A 13,526-nucleotide genomic window follows, 5' to 3' on the forward strand; every position below is an offset into this window, starting at 1 on the left:
GATTGATTTCATTATCTAATGATTCTAATGAGGTCTGATTTATTTCATGTTCAATAAATTCATAACTGATACACCTAATTTTGAAGAGATTCTGCGTAGGTCTAAATTTTTATCAAATCATTCCTGAATTACCTTATCGTTAAGTGATTCAGGTCTACCATCAAAATTGAAGAGTTTTTGTCTGATTCACTTTATATTCCAGAGATTCAGTCCTGATTCACTTCATTACCTAGTGAAAATCATTTCCTTGGTTTTAATAATTGGATTATCAAAACTCCAATTTTCTGTGATATCAGGATCAGCGAGTTATTCGCTTGAAATCCTCAATTTTATTTGCTCATGAGCAGTAAGCGATTTTTTTTTTTGAATTAAAAGGACTGCTTTCCGGATGTCCTGGCATGCTGAAAAACTTTGCCGAAGACTCAAGTTTTCTATTTCATGTCGATCACAAGAAGGACTTGCTTAAAATGTTAAATTTTACATGCTTATTAGCGCCACCTAGCGGCAAAATTTCTAACCAAACTGTTTGCCTTTCGGATGTCCTTGATATTCTGGAAAACCTAGTCGAGGACTTGATCTTTCTATCTCATGTGAATCACAAGTTATTTGCTTAATTTTACATGCTCACTAGCGCCACCTAGCGGCAAAAATGCGAACCAAACTATTTTTCTTCCGGGTGTCCTTGATCCGCTGAAAAACTTTGCTCAAGATCGCCGCTTCGCAAATTATAAGGATCTCGAGATATAGCAATGTGAATCTTCCTGTTTCGTAGTGATGCAAAACTTTTTGGGGAGTGATTTAATATTCAACTGAGTGTTGCAATACTCGTTGATTCAAGCAAAAGTATAATGCTAGAGTGGAATTCATATAATTTTATGTTATATATCTTCTATATATTTATTTCATCTTCATCGGAACAGAAATGATTATCAATAATTTTGTTATGGCAGATCGAAAAACTTCTCATCGTAACTAAATGTATTGTCTTGTTATAGTACAAGAATAATAACCTTCCAACGCTTTCAAATTATCTCCTCCTGGGGTCTCATACTTTGATGAATGCCGACTAAACCTTTATTTTGAGCTACAAATTGCTCGGTGCCAACATACATATACGCAATTCAATTTTTTATGTATAAAAAAACATGTTTTCTCACAGCCAAACAAACGTTTTATCTTGCGTTAAACACTTTGAAATTCTGTTAAAAGAGCGGTGAATGGCATCCTACGATATTACAAGGAGTGTAAGAGACGCTTTGGTCTGTTTTGAGTTGAGTATACCGAATAAGCCTACTGTTTCTAAGCTTTTAGAGCGTCGGGGCCTTCGTGTTTTGTCATGTACATGTAAACTTAAAAACATCAAAACCTTATAACAGCAAGATAATCAGTTTTCGTCGTGTCGTTCGTTCTGCAGTTCAGTTCGTTTATCGCGCTTTTGAGAATGTGGATTCTTTTGGTTTACGCGGTTTGGTTGGATAATTTTTTGTTATGATTGTTAGGCCGTGTGCGTTAGGTGTGTTGGTGGTGAAAATGAAATTGATTTATAGCAGACCTGTCGTCAATGGATTATAAATTGGTGAGCTCGTTTCATGCTTCTATTTCAAATTATCGTGATAACATTCATACGAATGTTATGTCTATGTATCTATGCAAAAAATAATTATTGCTTCATCACTCCAAGTATCAGGATGCTCTAGTTCATCATTCACATAATAATTTTTGAAACACCCCCCCTCCTATTTTTATAAAATTTCGAAAAAAAAAATCGAATTGTTTGGAAAAATAAGTGTGGACGTCACAAACTAATAAAAAGCTTTCAATTGGGTCCTAAAGCCCTGTCCCAATTTTAGTATCAAACGCTTAAGTTTAGGGCAAAACACATGTTTACTCAATTTTTAAATGATTTTCATTTGTTTAAGTCCAAAAAACATTTTTTTATGATATTTGAGATTTTGTCCCACCCTTTGGTTTAAACTGAAATTTTGGGTATATTTTGTTTTCCGTGTCCCTGCTGAAATATCAGATAGGAACAACCCCAGTGTTAAAACTATATGCCCTGTGGCATTTTTGTCGGAACTGTGAATGTCAATCATGATCACAAGTGCCACGGTTCATATTCGGAATCATTTTTAAAATTGAAGTTTAAAAATGTTATAGCCGTTATTTGAGTTAGAAAAAATGCTAAAGTAGTTGCAAGAATATGCTCCTTCGTATTATTAAATAAAAACAATAATTCATTAAACATTTTAGGACCCAATTGAATCCAAATGCCAGCACATTGTGGCTTTTTACCCAACAAACATTTTTGCTGAAATAGAGTTGAATAAATCAGAGGTAAACGTATTTCAGTTTAATAAGCTATTATTCAGCTACTATTGTTGCTTGAGAAATCCTCCATACCAACAAAGGCTTTCCCTGTGATAATCATGAAGATGCAGAGGTATACTCGGTCTCTTAATCCTTCCTTATATCACACTATCAGTTCTTTTATTGCCTATATACTGTAAAACATGCCGTAACATGAAAACACAAAAAACATGTCTTATTTTATACATATTTACAATTTCTTTGAATCGTTCGTCTGTAGTGATGCGTTGCATATGTCCTCGTCTTTTTTCGCTACCAATCATGCATCACGGTTGAATATATGGAGGGGATGACATGATGCGAAATAAAATGACTGTTTTTGACTTTATAATACTTTGTTTTCTCGATATTGTACACCGAAGACGGTAAGCTCGGTCTGTTAGTTCCTTGTACAATTTTGATTGTTCTGGTTAATAATGAAGTAGCAACTACGAATTAGGGTAACGGTCGTATTTTGGACCCCCTAAGGAAGTGATTTTAGTTTTTTGTCCCAATTAATTAATTGCACAGCGTAACAAAGTCAAAGAACATGCCAAAATGTAGATAAAAACTTCCTCTACAAGATAAAAATGCCGAAACGGTCATGTAGGATCCAGACAACGTCGAAAATAATTGAATTGTGATGTACTGCTTTTCATTATTTTGGACACACCAATACATTTTGGACCCTCAAAGTATATATTTTGGACCCCCGGTGTTTTTTATCGTTTGGCAACAAAGTTCACGACACTGATTGTATAATATGCTTGCCCATAGACTAATCAATCAATTGACAATGGAAAACCGAAGAAATTCTACGCGTTTAGCCCGGAAATTTGAAAAAAGTTTTTGTTTACGTTTGCGAAATTTCTGACGGCTTCAATTTCTGTGTGTAACGTGTTGTAATGGTTGCATGGATGAACCGATTAAATTAAATTAATTTCAGATAAAACAAACACATTTTCTATGTACAAACGGCTGATGCAAGCACGGAATAGTCCTATCTTTCCAAATGGCATGCGAATAGAGTTGGTCTTTCGGTTTAAACTGGGAAATTTGCTGGAAAATGGACCAGGGGGTCCAAAATATATTGGTTACCCTATACGGTCATCAATGCTTATGCGCCCCTTTGCTTCTAATTTCCTCAATTAGTAAAACGCGTAGACTCCACAAAATACAACCGGAATCCGTCGGTATCACAGCCATTAGCAATCGTAGAAAATTTCTTTGACAATTATCGGAATTATTTGTATCGTTTGTTATCTATTTCAAATGGAAATGAAAGAATCGGTAGTAAATACATGAGCCTTACCAGTTTGTATAGAGGAAATCAAGTTTATTTCTGTTTTTTTTGGAGTGTGATGACCAGTGTAGGATGTACTTTATACTGTACATCATACTAAAGTCCAAACTGTACTCTAAAAAACGACGTGCGTCTATCCGTTGTTTGGGTGAAGAGCTACGTTTGAAAACATTAATTGCATTGGGAAGTAAACAAGCTAGAAAGTAGCCATAATGGTTATGGTTCTGGATGTGCACTAGTCAAAATTCATATACCGGCAGTTAGTCATTGTTGAGCAGTCCATTTTATCACACGTCTTAAAAAGTATGCACATTTTGCCAGTGAGAGATTCAAAACACGTTTTATTTTTTTCTTAGTTAGTTTAAAGTATTACAGTGAAGGTTAGTAATCAATGCAAACATGATGAAAGCATCACGACTGTTCAGACAAATCAAACACTATGCTTATCGCAAGGTAAAGTACTTCCAGAGAATTCTTCTCCTAATTTGTAATATTCCAGTCAGTGGATCGTCTGAACCCATTACCTAAATCATTAAGAAAACTTTTATTTGTCTCTCTACAGGTTCGGCATGTTACGTTTGGACAATGTATTCTCAAATTTTTGTTCCTGTTTTCATGCATGATCATCACTGTAGTGGTCATCCTCCACAAGGACCAGAGTCTAGCTAATTTGAATGCTGCTCTGTACTATCGTTACGCCAGCGAAGAGCCATTCTTCAACGGTCGACCTCGGAATGTGGATCGCATTCGGATCGACTGGCATGACTATGCACATATCGAGTACGAATCTAAACGGGAAGGCCCCGGCGAGCATGGGAAGCCTCTCAAGCTAGAGAAATTGGAAGACATCAAGCTGAATGAGAAACTGTTAAAAGAAAATGGATATTCGGCGGTTGTTAGTGATATGATTGCATTGAATCGCTCAGTCCCAGACGCCAGACATGTACAGTGAGTTTATACCGCACCGACCTAGGGCACAGGTTGGTTGAAAGCCTATTCTGGTTTCAACATTCTCTAGCTTTCAGGTGTCGCAAAAAACGCTATCTGCAAGAACTGCCAACGGTCAGCGTGATTGTTATTTTCTACAACGAACACTGGAGCACGTTGCTGCGTACGGTTCATAGTATACTAAATCGCTCGCCATCAAAACTACTGAAAGAAATTGTTTTGGTGAACGACCATAGTACAAAGGAGTTTTTGTGGGAACCCCTGCAGGATTATGTGCGTAGCAAATTGCCATCAAAGGTAAAACTTTTCAATTTACCGGTGCGTTCCGGATTGATTGCGGCACGTTTGGCCGGGGCCAAGGCCGCCACTGGAGATGTTCTGATCGTGCTTGACTCACATACAGAGGTCAACGTGAACTGGCTACCTCCTCTTATCGGTAAATCATTTTTCATGTTATATGTATATTAGGGTGATGAAAAATATCGTTTTTGTTGATCTCATCTGAGTGTCCTCCCAAAATTTGTGTTCATTTGGAAGAAAACTGATACTGCACGAGCGTTCGTTTGCATGGGAATCATTATAATTTGAACCACCCTAATGTAAATCATCTATATTATGCCATCCATTGACTACTCTTTCTAGAACCTATTGCTGAGAATTACCGTACTTGCGTTTGTCCGTATATCGACGGTATAGCTCATGATACATTTGAGTACAAACCCCAGAGCGAAGGACGACGGGGTGCATTTGATTGGAAGTTCTTGTACAAGCGATTGCCTTTGAGACCGCAAGATCAAACGGATCCAACAGAGCCGTTCGATAGTCCCATCATGGCGGGAGGACTGTTTGCCATTAGTGCCAAGTTCTTCTGGGAGCTTGGAGGATATGACGAGGAGCTGGACATTTGGGGTGGTGAGCAGTACGAATTGAGTTTCAAGATTTGGCAATGTGGGGGAAGAATGGTGGATGCACCTTGCTCTCATGTCGGACACGTGTATAGAGGACTCGCACCGTTTCCAAATCCAAGAGGAACCAATTTCGTTACCAGGAACTTCAAAAGAGTTGCTGAAGTGTGGATGGACGAGTACAAACAGTTCCTGTTTGAAAGAAACCCTGAGTATGACAAAACCGATGCGGGAGATCTGACGAAACAGAAGGCTTTGCGAGAGAGGTTACAGTGCAAACCGTTCAAGTGGTTTCTGGACGAGGTTGCTCCAGATTTGCTTCTAAAATACCCCTTACGGGATCCGAAGCCGTTTGCATCGGGACGAGTTCAAAGTTTGGCCAATCCTATATTGTGCCTGGATTCTTTGAACCACAATGAAAAGGAACCGATTGGCGTATTCAGCTGTGCTGCGAATAAGACTCATCCTCAGAGCAACCAATTTTTCACGTTGTCCTATTTCCGGGACATCAGAGTTGCCAGTGTGGACAAGTGCTTGGACGCCGCGAGTGAGGGTTCTGAGGTACGCTTATTCAACTGCCATGAAATTCAGGGTAATCAACTATGGCAATACGATATGGTAAGTGATTAGTGAATTATGTTTACTGTCATGTAATGCGAAATCAAATAAAACGGTTTTATTTTAGAAAAATCAGATGATTCGGCATGGTATGCCAAGCTGGAATCAGTGCCTAGATCTCGTGAAGCAAAAGATAACAATATCGAAATGTGATCCCGGCAAAAAGACACAACACTGGGCTTGGGGTTTCGTAAATGAAACCAATTTGAATAATTGGGAAACCTACGGAGCAGACCTTTTGCCTTAGCAGACGTGTTCCACACGGTGTAGACAACTGTGATTATTGTGTGGTACTAAACTTTGAATTAATGAATAAAGAACAAAATTTACTTCCTAACTGTTGAAAATGTTTTACATATTGATTTTTAGAGGATGTTACTTAGTTTAACGAGTAGTGTGTGATCCGTTGACTGCGACGCTTGCTCCTGCGGGGGCGGGTGATGCAGTCAAGATCGATTTAGGGATTTTTTTTTGTAATCATCCAGGGTTTGCTTCAAATATTTCTACTGCAAGTATCTCAACGATTTCTTCAGTAATTAGCTTAGCTTAGCTTAGACTGACTACACATATCAATGGTTGCTATCCCGTTATTGACCAAAGTCTGTGAAGAACCAACTAGAAAATTGGCTGTGATTGGTCATAATCTTCTTCAGTGTACCTAATTCAGTACCTCTATTTATACAGGGTCAATAACGGGGTGGCCACGTCTTTGCAGTCAGGTGGGAATGAAGGAAGGAATGTTAGTGTGTAACCTTTGCAATTTGGAGACCGTGTTTACCTCTGCATCTTCAAGAAGGTTACTGGGAGGGATGTTTGTTAGACCAACCATCCTGGGTCACAGGAATCACTTTGATAAGTTATTTGGTAAGTTGATAGTTCCCCAAACTGGGACCCCAGGGGGGTCGTGAGCTGCACTCTGGTGGGTCGCGAATAAAATCTCAATTTGTAGGGGAACTTGGTCCAAATCGGACCCTGTTCTAATTCGGATCATTAAGCATTTCTCAATACTGGCGCTACTGTAAAGATCGTTTGTACCGTTTTTCTACCCATCTTTTGGCTTGGATCTAATACAATAAATTTGACGCATTTCAGTTATTTCGTTTTCTTAGATTTTGTTTTACTGTATTGCTGTCTCCTCGAATTGAAACAAACGGTTTGAAATTGTTCTCATTTATTCATATCATCATTTCAATCATTAGGTACTGATGGTCAAGAAGCTTGATGTGGCATTTGAGATTTTCTTGATAAGATGTTAGAAAATTGAAACTGTAAGCGATAGAAAAAGCGGCTGTTTTGTTATTCGTAAATACGGTGAACTATTTTACATCAACCCTACTGTACGTGAAGTTTTGTTAGATGTCGAGATTTACATAGTACAAACTTCTGAAACATACCGTAAAACGGGGATACTTTGATAGTTTCCTCGAAGAAAACTTGAATATTTTTGCATGCTGTTTCAAAGATTTACAATTTAATTCTTTTTAGAACAAGTACTGGCATCCAAGCTATCGATTTCAGTCGATAAATTGGCAAAAGATTCATTTTGAATGGATATATAATTTTTCATATAATCGAAAGTTGGTTTTCTGTTTTGGGGTAACTTTGATAATGGAGTAAGATTCGAACAAAATTGAATGAATTACGAACATTTGTAGGGCATTGCATACCTCTAGGCGTTTAACGTTATATGGAATTTCTGACTTAGATTACAAAAATGGTCCCAGTTTGTGAATATGCTTTTCGCTAAGAGATTTGAGACCGTATTCAAGTTCTATGATAACTAGGCTATCAAAGATAAGTGGCCAACTATTCAAAACTACATCAAATAGTGATCGTAGAACAGATTGTTTGTAGCGTTTTGAAAATGCTAAAATTGTGTATTTTTTTTTTTAAATTCGTATAAAAAGCCTAAAATGTTCTTGATTCAAATGAAAACTGCTCTTACATGAAGTGTCATACTAATATTCTTTAGTTTTGCATTCGAAATTATGATATTTCATTTAGTATGCGGTGGGTTACGCACTATCAAAGTTACCCGCATTATCAAAGTTACCCCGTTTTACGGTACACTTAAATGAAATTTGATATATATTTTTAAATATTTTTATCACAAATACTGGAAGTTCGGTAATTTTCAATAATAAACAGCACTCTCAATGCTTAGCTCAGCTTGCAACTTTTTGTCGATTATTGCTGTTAACTACCGATAATATCACCGAATTGATTACTTTCCGTTTGTGGAATTCTTCTTCTTCTACTTTTCGGCGTTACATTCCAATAGGGATGCCTGCTTCTCAGTGTAGTGTTGTTATGAGCACTTCCAGTTATAAAATGTGAGCTTTCTTTGCCGATTGACCATCTTTACTTGTGTATATAATGTGACAGGTACGAATATACTTTATGCCCTGGGAAGTCGAGAGATTTCCTTGAATGGACAGATTCGAACCCACGACCCTCAGATTGGTCTTACTGAATAGCTGCGCGTTTACCGCCTTGGCTGTCTGGGCTCAGTGTAGAAATCTAAAATCTGTTTTTCTTGGTTCCTGAATTTTTATGTAAAGTTCATTTATATTTCCATCAGAAATATATCATGGTGAAATACAATATTTCAATGTGAACAATATTTATTATACGAGGATTAGTGACAGTTAGCAAATCTTAAATTGTGCAGTTTTAAACGTTCTTGGTGCATACCGTATCCGACAAGGTAACGATAGATTCCGAAGGTTTTAGTTTGAAAACTAATTTCTCAACATTTTTTACCTGGTGGGTCGCGTGGAATATACCAGACAGCTAGGTGGATCGCGCACTTGTAAATATAAGGAACCTATGGATTAGACCGTGAAATCAATTATTTATGAGAAATATACATGCTTATATTTCTAATATTTGAAGTTGATATAAACAGTTTCAAAGTAGAAGAAAATAATATCAACACTTGTAGTGATGAACCATTTTAAGTTTGTTGAACAAATAGCTAAACAGCGTCAACAAGGGGTATATTTCCTACAAAAATTACATCTAAAACGTAACATATTTGTCAAAGAGTTAATACTGTGATTTCCCTAAGAAGAAGTTCAATGATTTTTCTCAGAATTCCTCCCAATTTTCAAACAGGAATTCTTCCAGAGATGCATTATTTGGATTAGGCAAATATTTTTTTGTTATTCTTAGAGGTATTTCTAGAAATAGAGATGCATTGGAAACAATTTCAGAGATTTCAGAGTAATACTATCGAATTATACCTAAATAGATTCCAAGAAGATTTTTTGTGAGGAATGCCAAAATAATTTTGAAAAAATTTGGTTAAAATCCATGATGGAATTCATGCAAAATTTTTGGATGTGTACCAGGAAAAATAAACACAGTTATGTCTGAAGAAACATATTGTGTATATTTCAAGAAAAGTTAAAAGAAATTTACAAGAGTTTCTTGAAAAAATCTTGAATTGATTCCTGATAATACATTAACAGTATCCCCTGAGATACATTGACAGTATGCTGATATACTTGAAGGCCTAGAAGTAATTGTACAGGAATCTCCAAACATATTTCAATACTATTTTCTGTCGGATTCATTGAAGAATTACTTGCGAGAAATTTAAGAGTTATTCTTGGAAGAAATGCTGTCAGAATCTGTCTTGGATAATACTTGGAAGAACTGTATAAAATCCTAACATCCCGTTTCAGTATGACTCTACCAATCCATTTTTTTTTTTTTCAATCAGTCATTAGATCCAATATGTCATCTGTACATTAGATGTAATCGTTACGCAGTCAACAAATTGAACCAAGATGCGTTTTGGACTTCCATGCATCAACTACAACTCGTATAATGCCTGACAAAATAATTGAAAGAAAAAAAAAACTAATGTAATTTCTTAAATAATAGTTAGTAATAATCTTTGGCGAAAAATAAGGGATGGTCCATTAATTACCTAAGGGACTAAGGGGGATGGGGTTTGTTTTGAGATTTCATACGCGTCGTACAAATAATTTTTAATGTTCATACAAGAAATCTTATCATGGGGGAGGGGAAGTCTGAAAACCATAAAAATTATCTTAGGGGCCGTCCATAAATGATGTAGCATTTTTGGGCAATATTTAATACCCCCCTCCCCCGTCGTAGCTTGTTTTCCCATGCCTAATACATGGTTCGTATCAAAGTTGTAGACTCCCCCCTCCCCTTAAAATGCTACGTCATTTATGGACGGTCCCTTACGTAATTAATGGATCGCCCCTGAGGCCTTAGATTTTTAAGGTGGATAGCAGAAATTTAACCTGGTGTGAAATAGTCCAAAATAAAAATCAACTATAATTTATAAATTTAGCAATATATCCTTTCTTCGATTTTGCTTCAATTTTTAAAGTAATGTCATAATACATTAATACATTTGTTGCTCTAAATCTAAACTAAATTTTTCCATGAAAACTTATGTTTCAAATTCTTAAGAAATTTCAAACATTATTTGAATATTTTCCAACAGATCTGCAGCAAACTTATTGAAAACACTCTCCCTTAAACCTCTATCGGCAGCTTCATTTTTTACCGTAATGAATTTTTTAAAACCTAGATAACTTTTTTGTTTTTCAATATTTTTGCACAATTTTTTCACAAGTTATCAAATGTCAATATCTGTCATAGGGGATCTGGTTTTAAAGATATTCCGATATCGGACGGATATTCTCCATATGAAATGTCTTTGGCGGGCATTTTGTTTTACGTCAATTTATCAAAAAAATAAAATGTGGGTTACACAAAACTAGGTGATAAGGAGCTATTCTAAAAAATCATGCAAATCAGTTGAGTATTCTAGGAGATATATGAAAATTACGATATGAGTTTTTTTTTGAAGTTTTCAATTCAAGATCTTTATTTGGCCAGCGTGGTAACAGAAACAGAAACGCTCATTTTTTTGAGTTGTTATACTCTGACGGAATTCTTAAAGAGATTTTTTAAGCAATTTTTGATATAGCTTCTTAGAGAAATTTTCTAGTAAAATCAGAAAGCGAAACGATAATGAAAACTGACAAAGGAGTTCTAAGAGAACGCACTGAAAAAGTGCAGAAATATTTCATGAAGAAATCCCCATGCAAATTCCCAAGAATGTTTCAAAAGAAGATGGCTGAATACTTGGAAAGTTCGTGGAAAAAACACAAAGGATAATTTTTGTGAGTACTTTCCAAGAATTCTGGATGAACTGTTTTTACTGGATTAGACTAATGATGAATGTTTTCGGTACTGGATATTGAAATTTACTAGTATCATTGGTGTGCAGTGATACGAGATAAAATCACAAAAAAAAAATGAAAATGCATGTAAACTATGTAACTTGTAGAAATCGTGATTACAAGAAGACAAGAATTTGCAAGCACCGCCAACAAGCCAATGGCACTTTTTCGCTTTAATTGTAGCCATACGGAAGTCCTGACTTTACATAGATAGGTACATCGTATTTATGCATGAACTGCAGATTGCCCAACTAACATTTAGTGCAAATGTAAACATTCTCTAAACCCTCTTTATACGGCTTCATGCTGAGTAAAGGCGCTGTACATACGAACGAAAGCTTCTATGCGATCCTTTTACCAACAAATCTGGCGAATCTACTCAGCTATTTTAAAGCTGTGTAGGCAGCTCTTATTCATACCGATCATTGCTCTAACTCGACAATTATACGACATGTAGCTGTGTAAACATCTTCGGAAGGCGCTTTCTCAATTATTTCGCAACTGTTGAATAATTTTTATACAGCTTCGCTGTATTATCGACTAAATATTATTTCCAAGCTGTTTCACAGCTTCCTGAATTTATATCATAAGTATCTGAACGTTACACAATTAAAGTATCTGCCACCGCCTGGAATCGATCTCACGATCTCTGCATCCACAAGTCTCGACGTTGTCCTTGCTTCCACCACAGTATATATCGAAGGCAAAGAAAACGCACCGTTTTGTTCTACATCGAAAACGGTTCATATAATATTCTATAATGACGGTAAAGGATGTTATAGCCACGCTTACACCACTTCATCAGGCTGTAAAAGGGTGTGAAACGTCAAACGCAATGTTTACATCCAACAGGCTGTGTAGATTTTTGATCGAGTGAAACTGCTGCTGAAATAAGAGTGCGCGATGATTTTCGGTGATTATCCGGCGGAGTACAACCCGAAGATCCACGGACCTTACGATCCTGTCCGTTACTACGGCAAGCCGGATACGCCAGGTGAAGTTGATCGAATTGGGTGCTTGGTTTGGCCACCGTGACAAGAACCCAAGGCTGCTGCTGGAGTCGTGAGCCGTGTCTTTTGGAGATGGCAACACAAGTACTGAAAATCCAAGCGGATGGGAATTGCCCGAATTGCCCCGTTCTTCCAGGTCAACGTCGGCGGAATGGTGTTATTCTATGCCAAAATGAAGCAGCGCAGGAACTACAAGTACCACTAAACAAAGGCCCCTGGAAGCAGGGCAGTGAGAAGCGAATGAAAGTGCGATCCGCAGAGAATAATTTTGGCAGGATCTGGAGGGTGGTTCCGGCTTGTGGAAGATAGCAATTCGGCATGTATTGACAGACGGATGCTGGCATATAGTGAAAATCTGCTTGTTCGGAGAGTGAATTACATAATTTGCGAAAAATAAAACGTGAAAATATAGCGCAAATTTCGTTTTTCTGTTAAATGATGGTCACTCCTCCTGTGTTGATTCTTCGAAAATTAAGTATGAGGTTAATGGTATTGCAATAGATGCGTCACAAGTTGTTGTTTAACAGTTTACAGCTGTATATTCGCTGTATAACTAACGATAAAGCGCTTCTTAATTATATATTGAGTAGCATAACAAATCATATTGTATAGAAGCAGCCGGAATAATAATGGGAACCTTTATTTCACACCATTTGGTTGCTACTTTTTACGGTGTTGAGTTATAGCTTAGTGAAAGCAGCAAAAGCGATAACTGATGAAGTCTATTCAGCTAATATTTGTAGCTGCAAATCGTTTGCGATACAACTGTATTAACGCTAATAGTTCTATTTTTGACAGCTTTCAATTTTTGCTGCGTTTGCTGCTTCAATTCAACTGTTATACAGCACAAAGCAAATAATCTTGGCTTATAGCGCTAAAATTGTTAGTTGGGTGAGCAGCATGATTATTTGGGAAGATTCTAAAAATAGAAGAACAAAGAATAAAAGTAGAAGAAAAAAAAGAACATCAAGAAAAATGAGAACGTGTCAAAAAATGGTGCAAAAATATCTAAAACCTAAAACTTTAAAAAAAATATGCTGCCATTAGAAGGGTCGATTCACTTACTTGTACATAGTGTTCGTTTTTCAAAGGCGCGATGTTTTACAAAACGTAACGCCTGCTTTTCATCCCCCGCTGTATCGCAGCTTTCCTTTCGCTTACCACC

At 36.8% G+C, this 13,526-nt stretch overlaps 1 protein-coding gene across 1 annotated transcript; it reads left to right on the forward strand.

Annotated features, from left to right (window-relative positions):
* The first annotated feature begins 3,676 nt into the window (after positions 1-3,676).
* Positions 3,677-6,435, forward strand: LOC5565459 (N-acetylgalactosaminyltransferase 4). Its single transcript, XM_001649713.2, has 4 exons — positions 3,677-4,597; positions 4,675-5,033; positions 5,240-6,120; positions 6,188-6,435. Exons 1-4 carry the CDS (start codon positions 4,269-4,271, stop codon positions 6,365-6,367), a joined length of 1,749 nt encoding a protein of 582 aa, XP_001649763.2. The 5' UTR covers positions 3,677-4,268; the 3' UTR covers positions 6,368-6,435.
* The last annotated feature ends 7,091 nt before the right edge of the window (positions 6,436-13,526 follow it).

The sequence above is a fragment of the Aedes aegypti genome, chromosome 3, assembly GCF_002204515.2.
Source record: "Aedes aegypti strain LVP_AGWG chromosome 3, AaegL5.0 Primary Assembly, whole genome shotgun sequence".
NCBI lineage: Eukaryota > Metazoa > Arthropoda > Insecta > Diptera > Culicidae > Aedes > Aedes aegypti.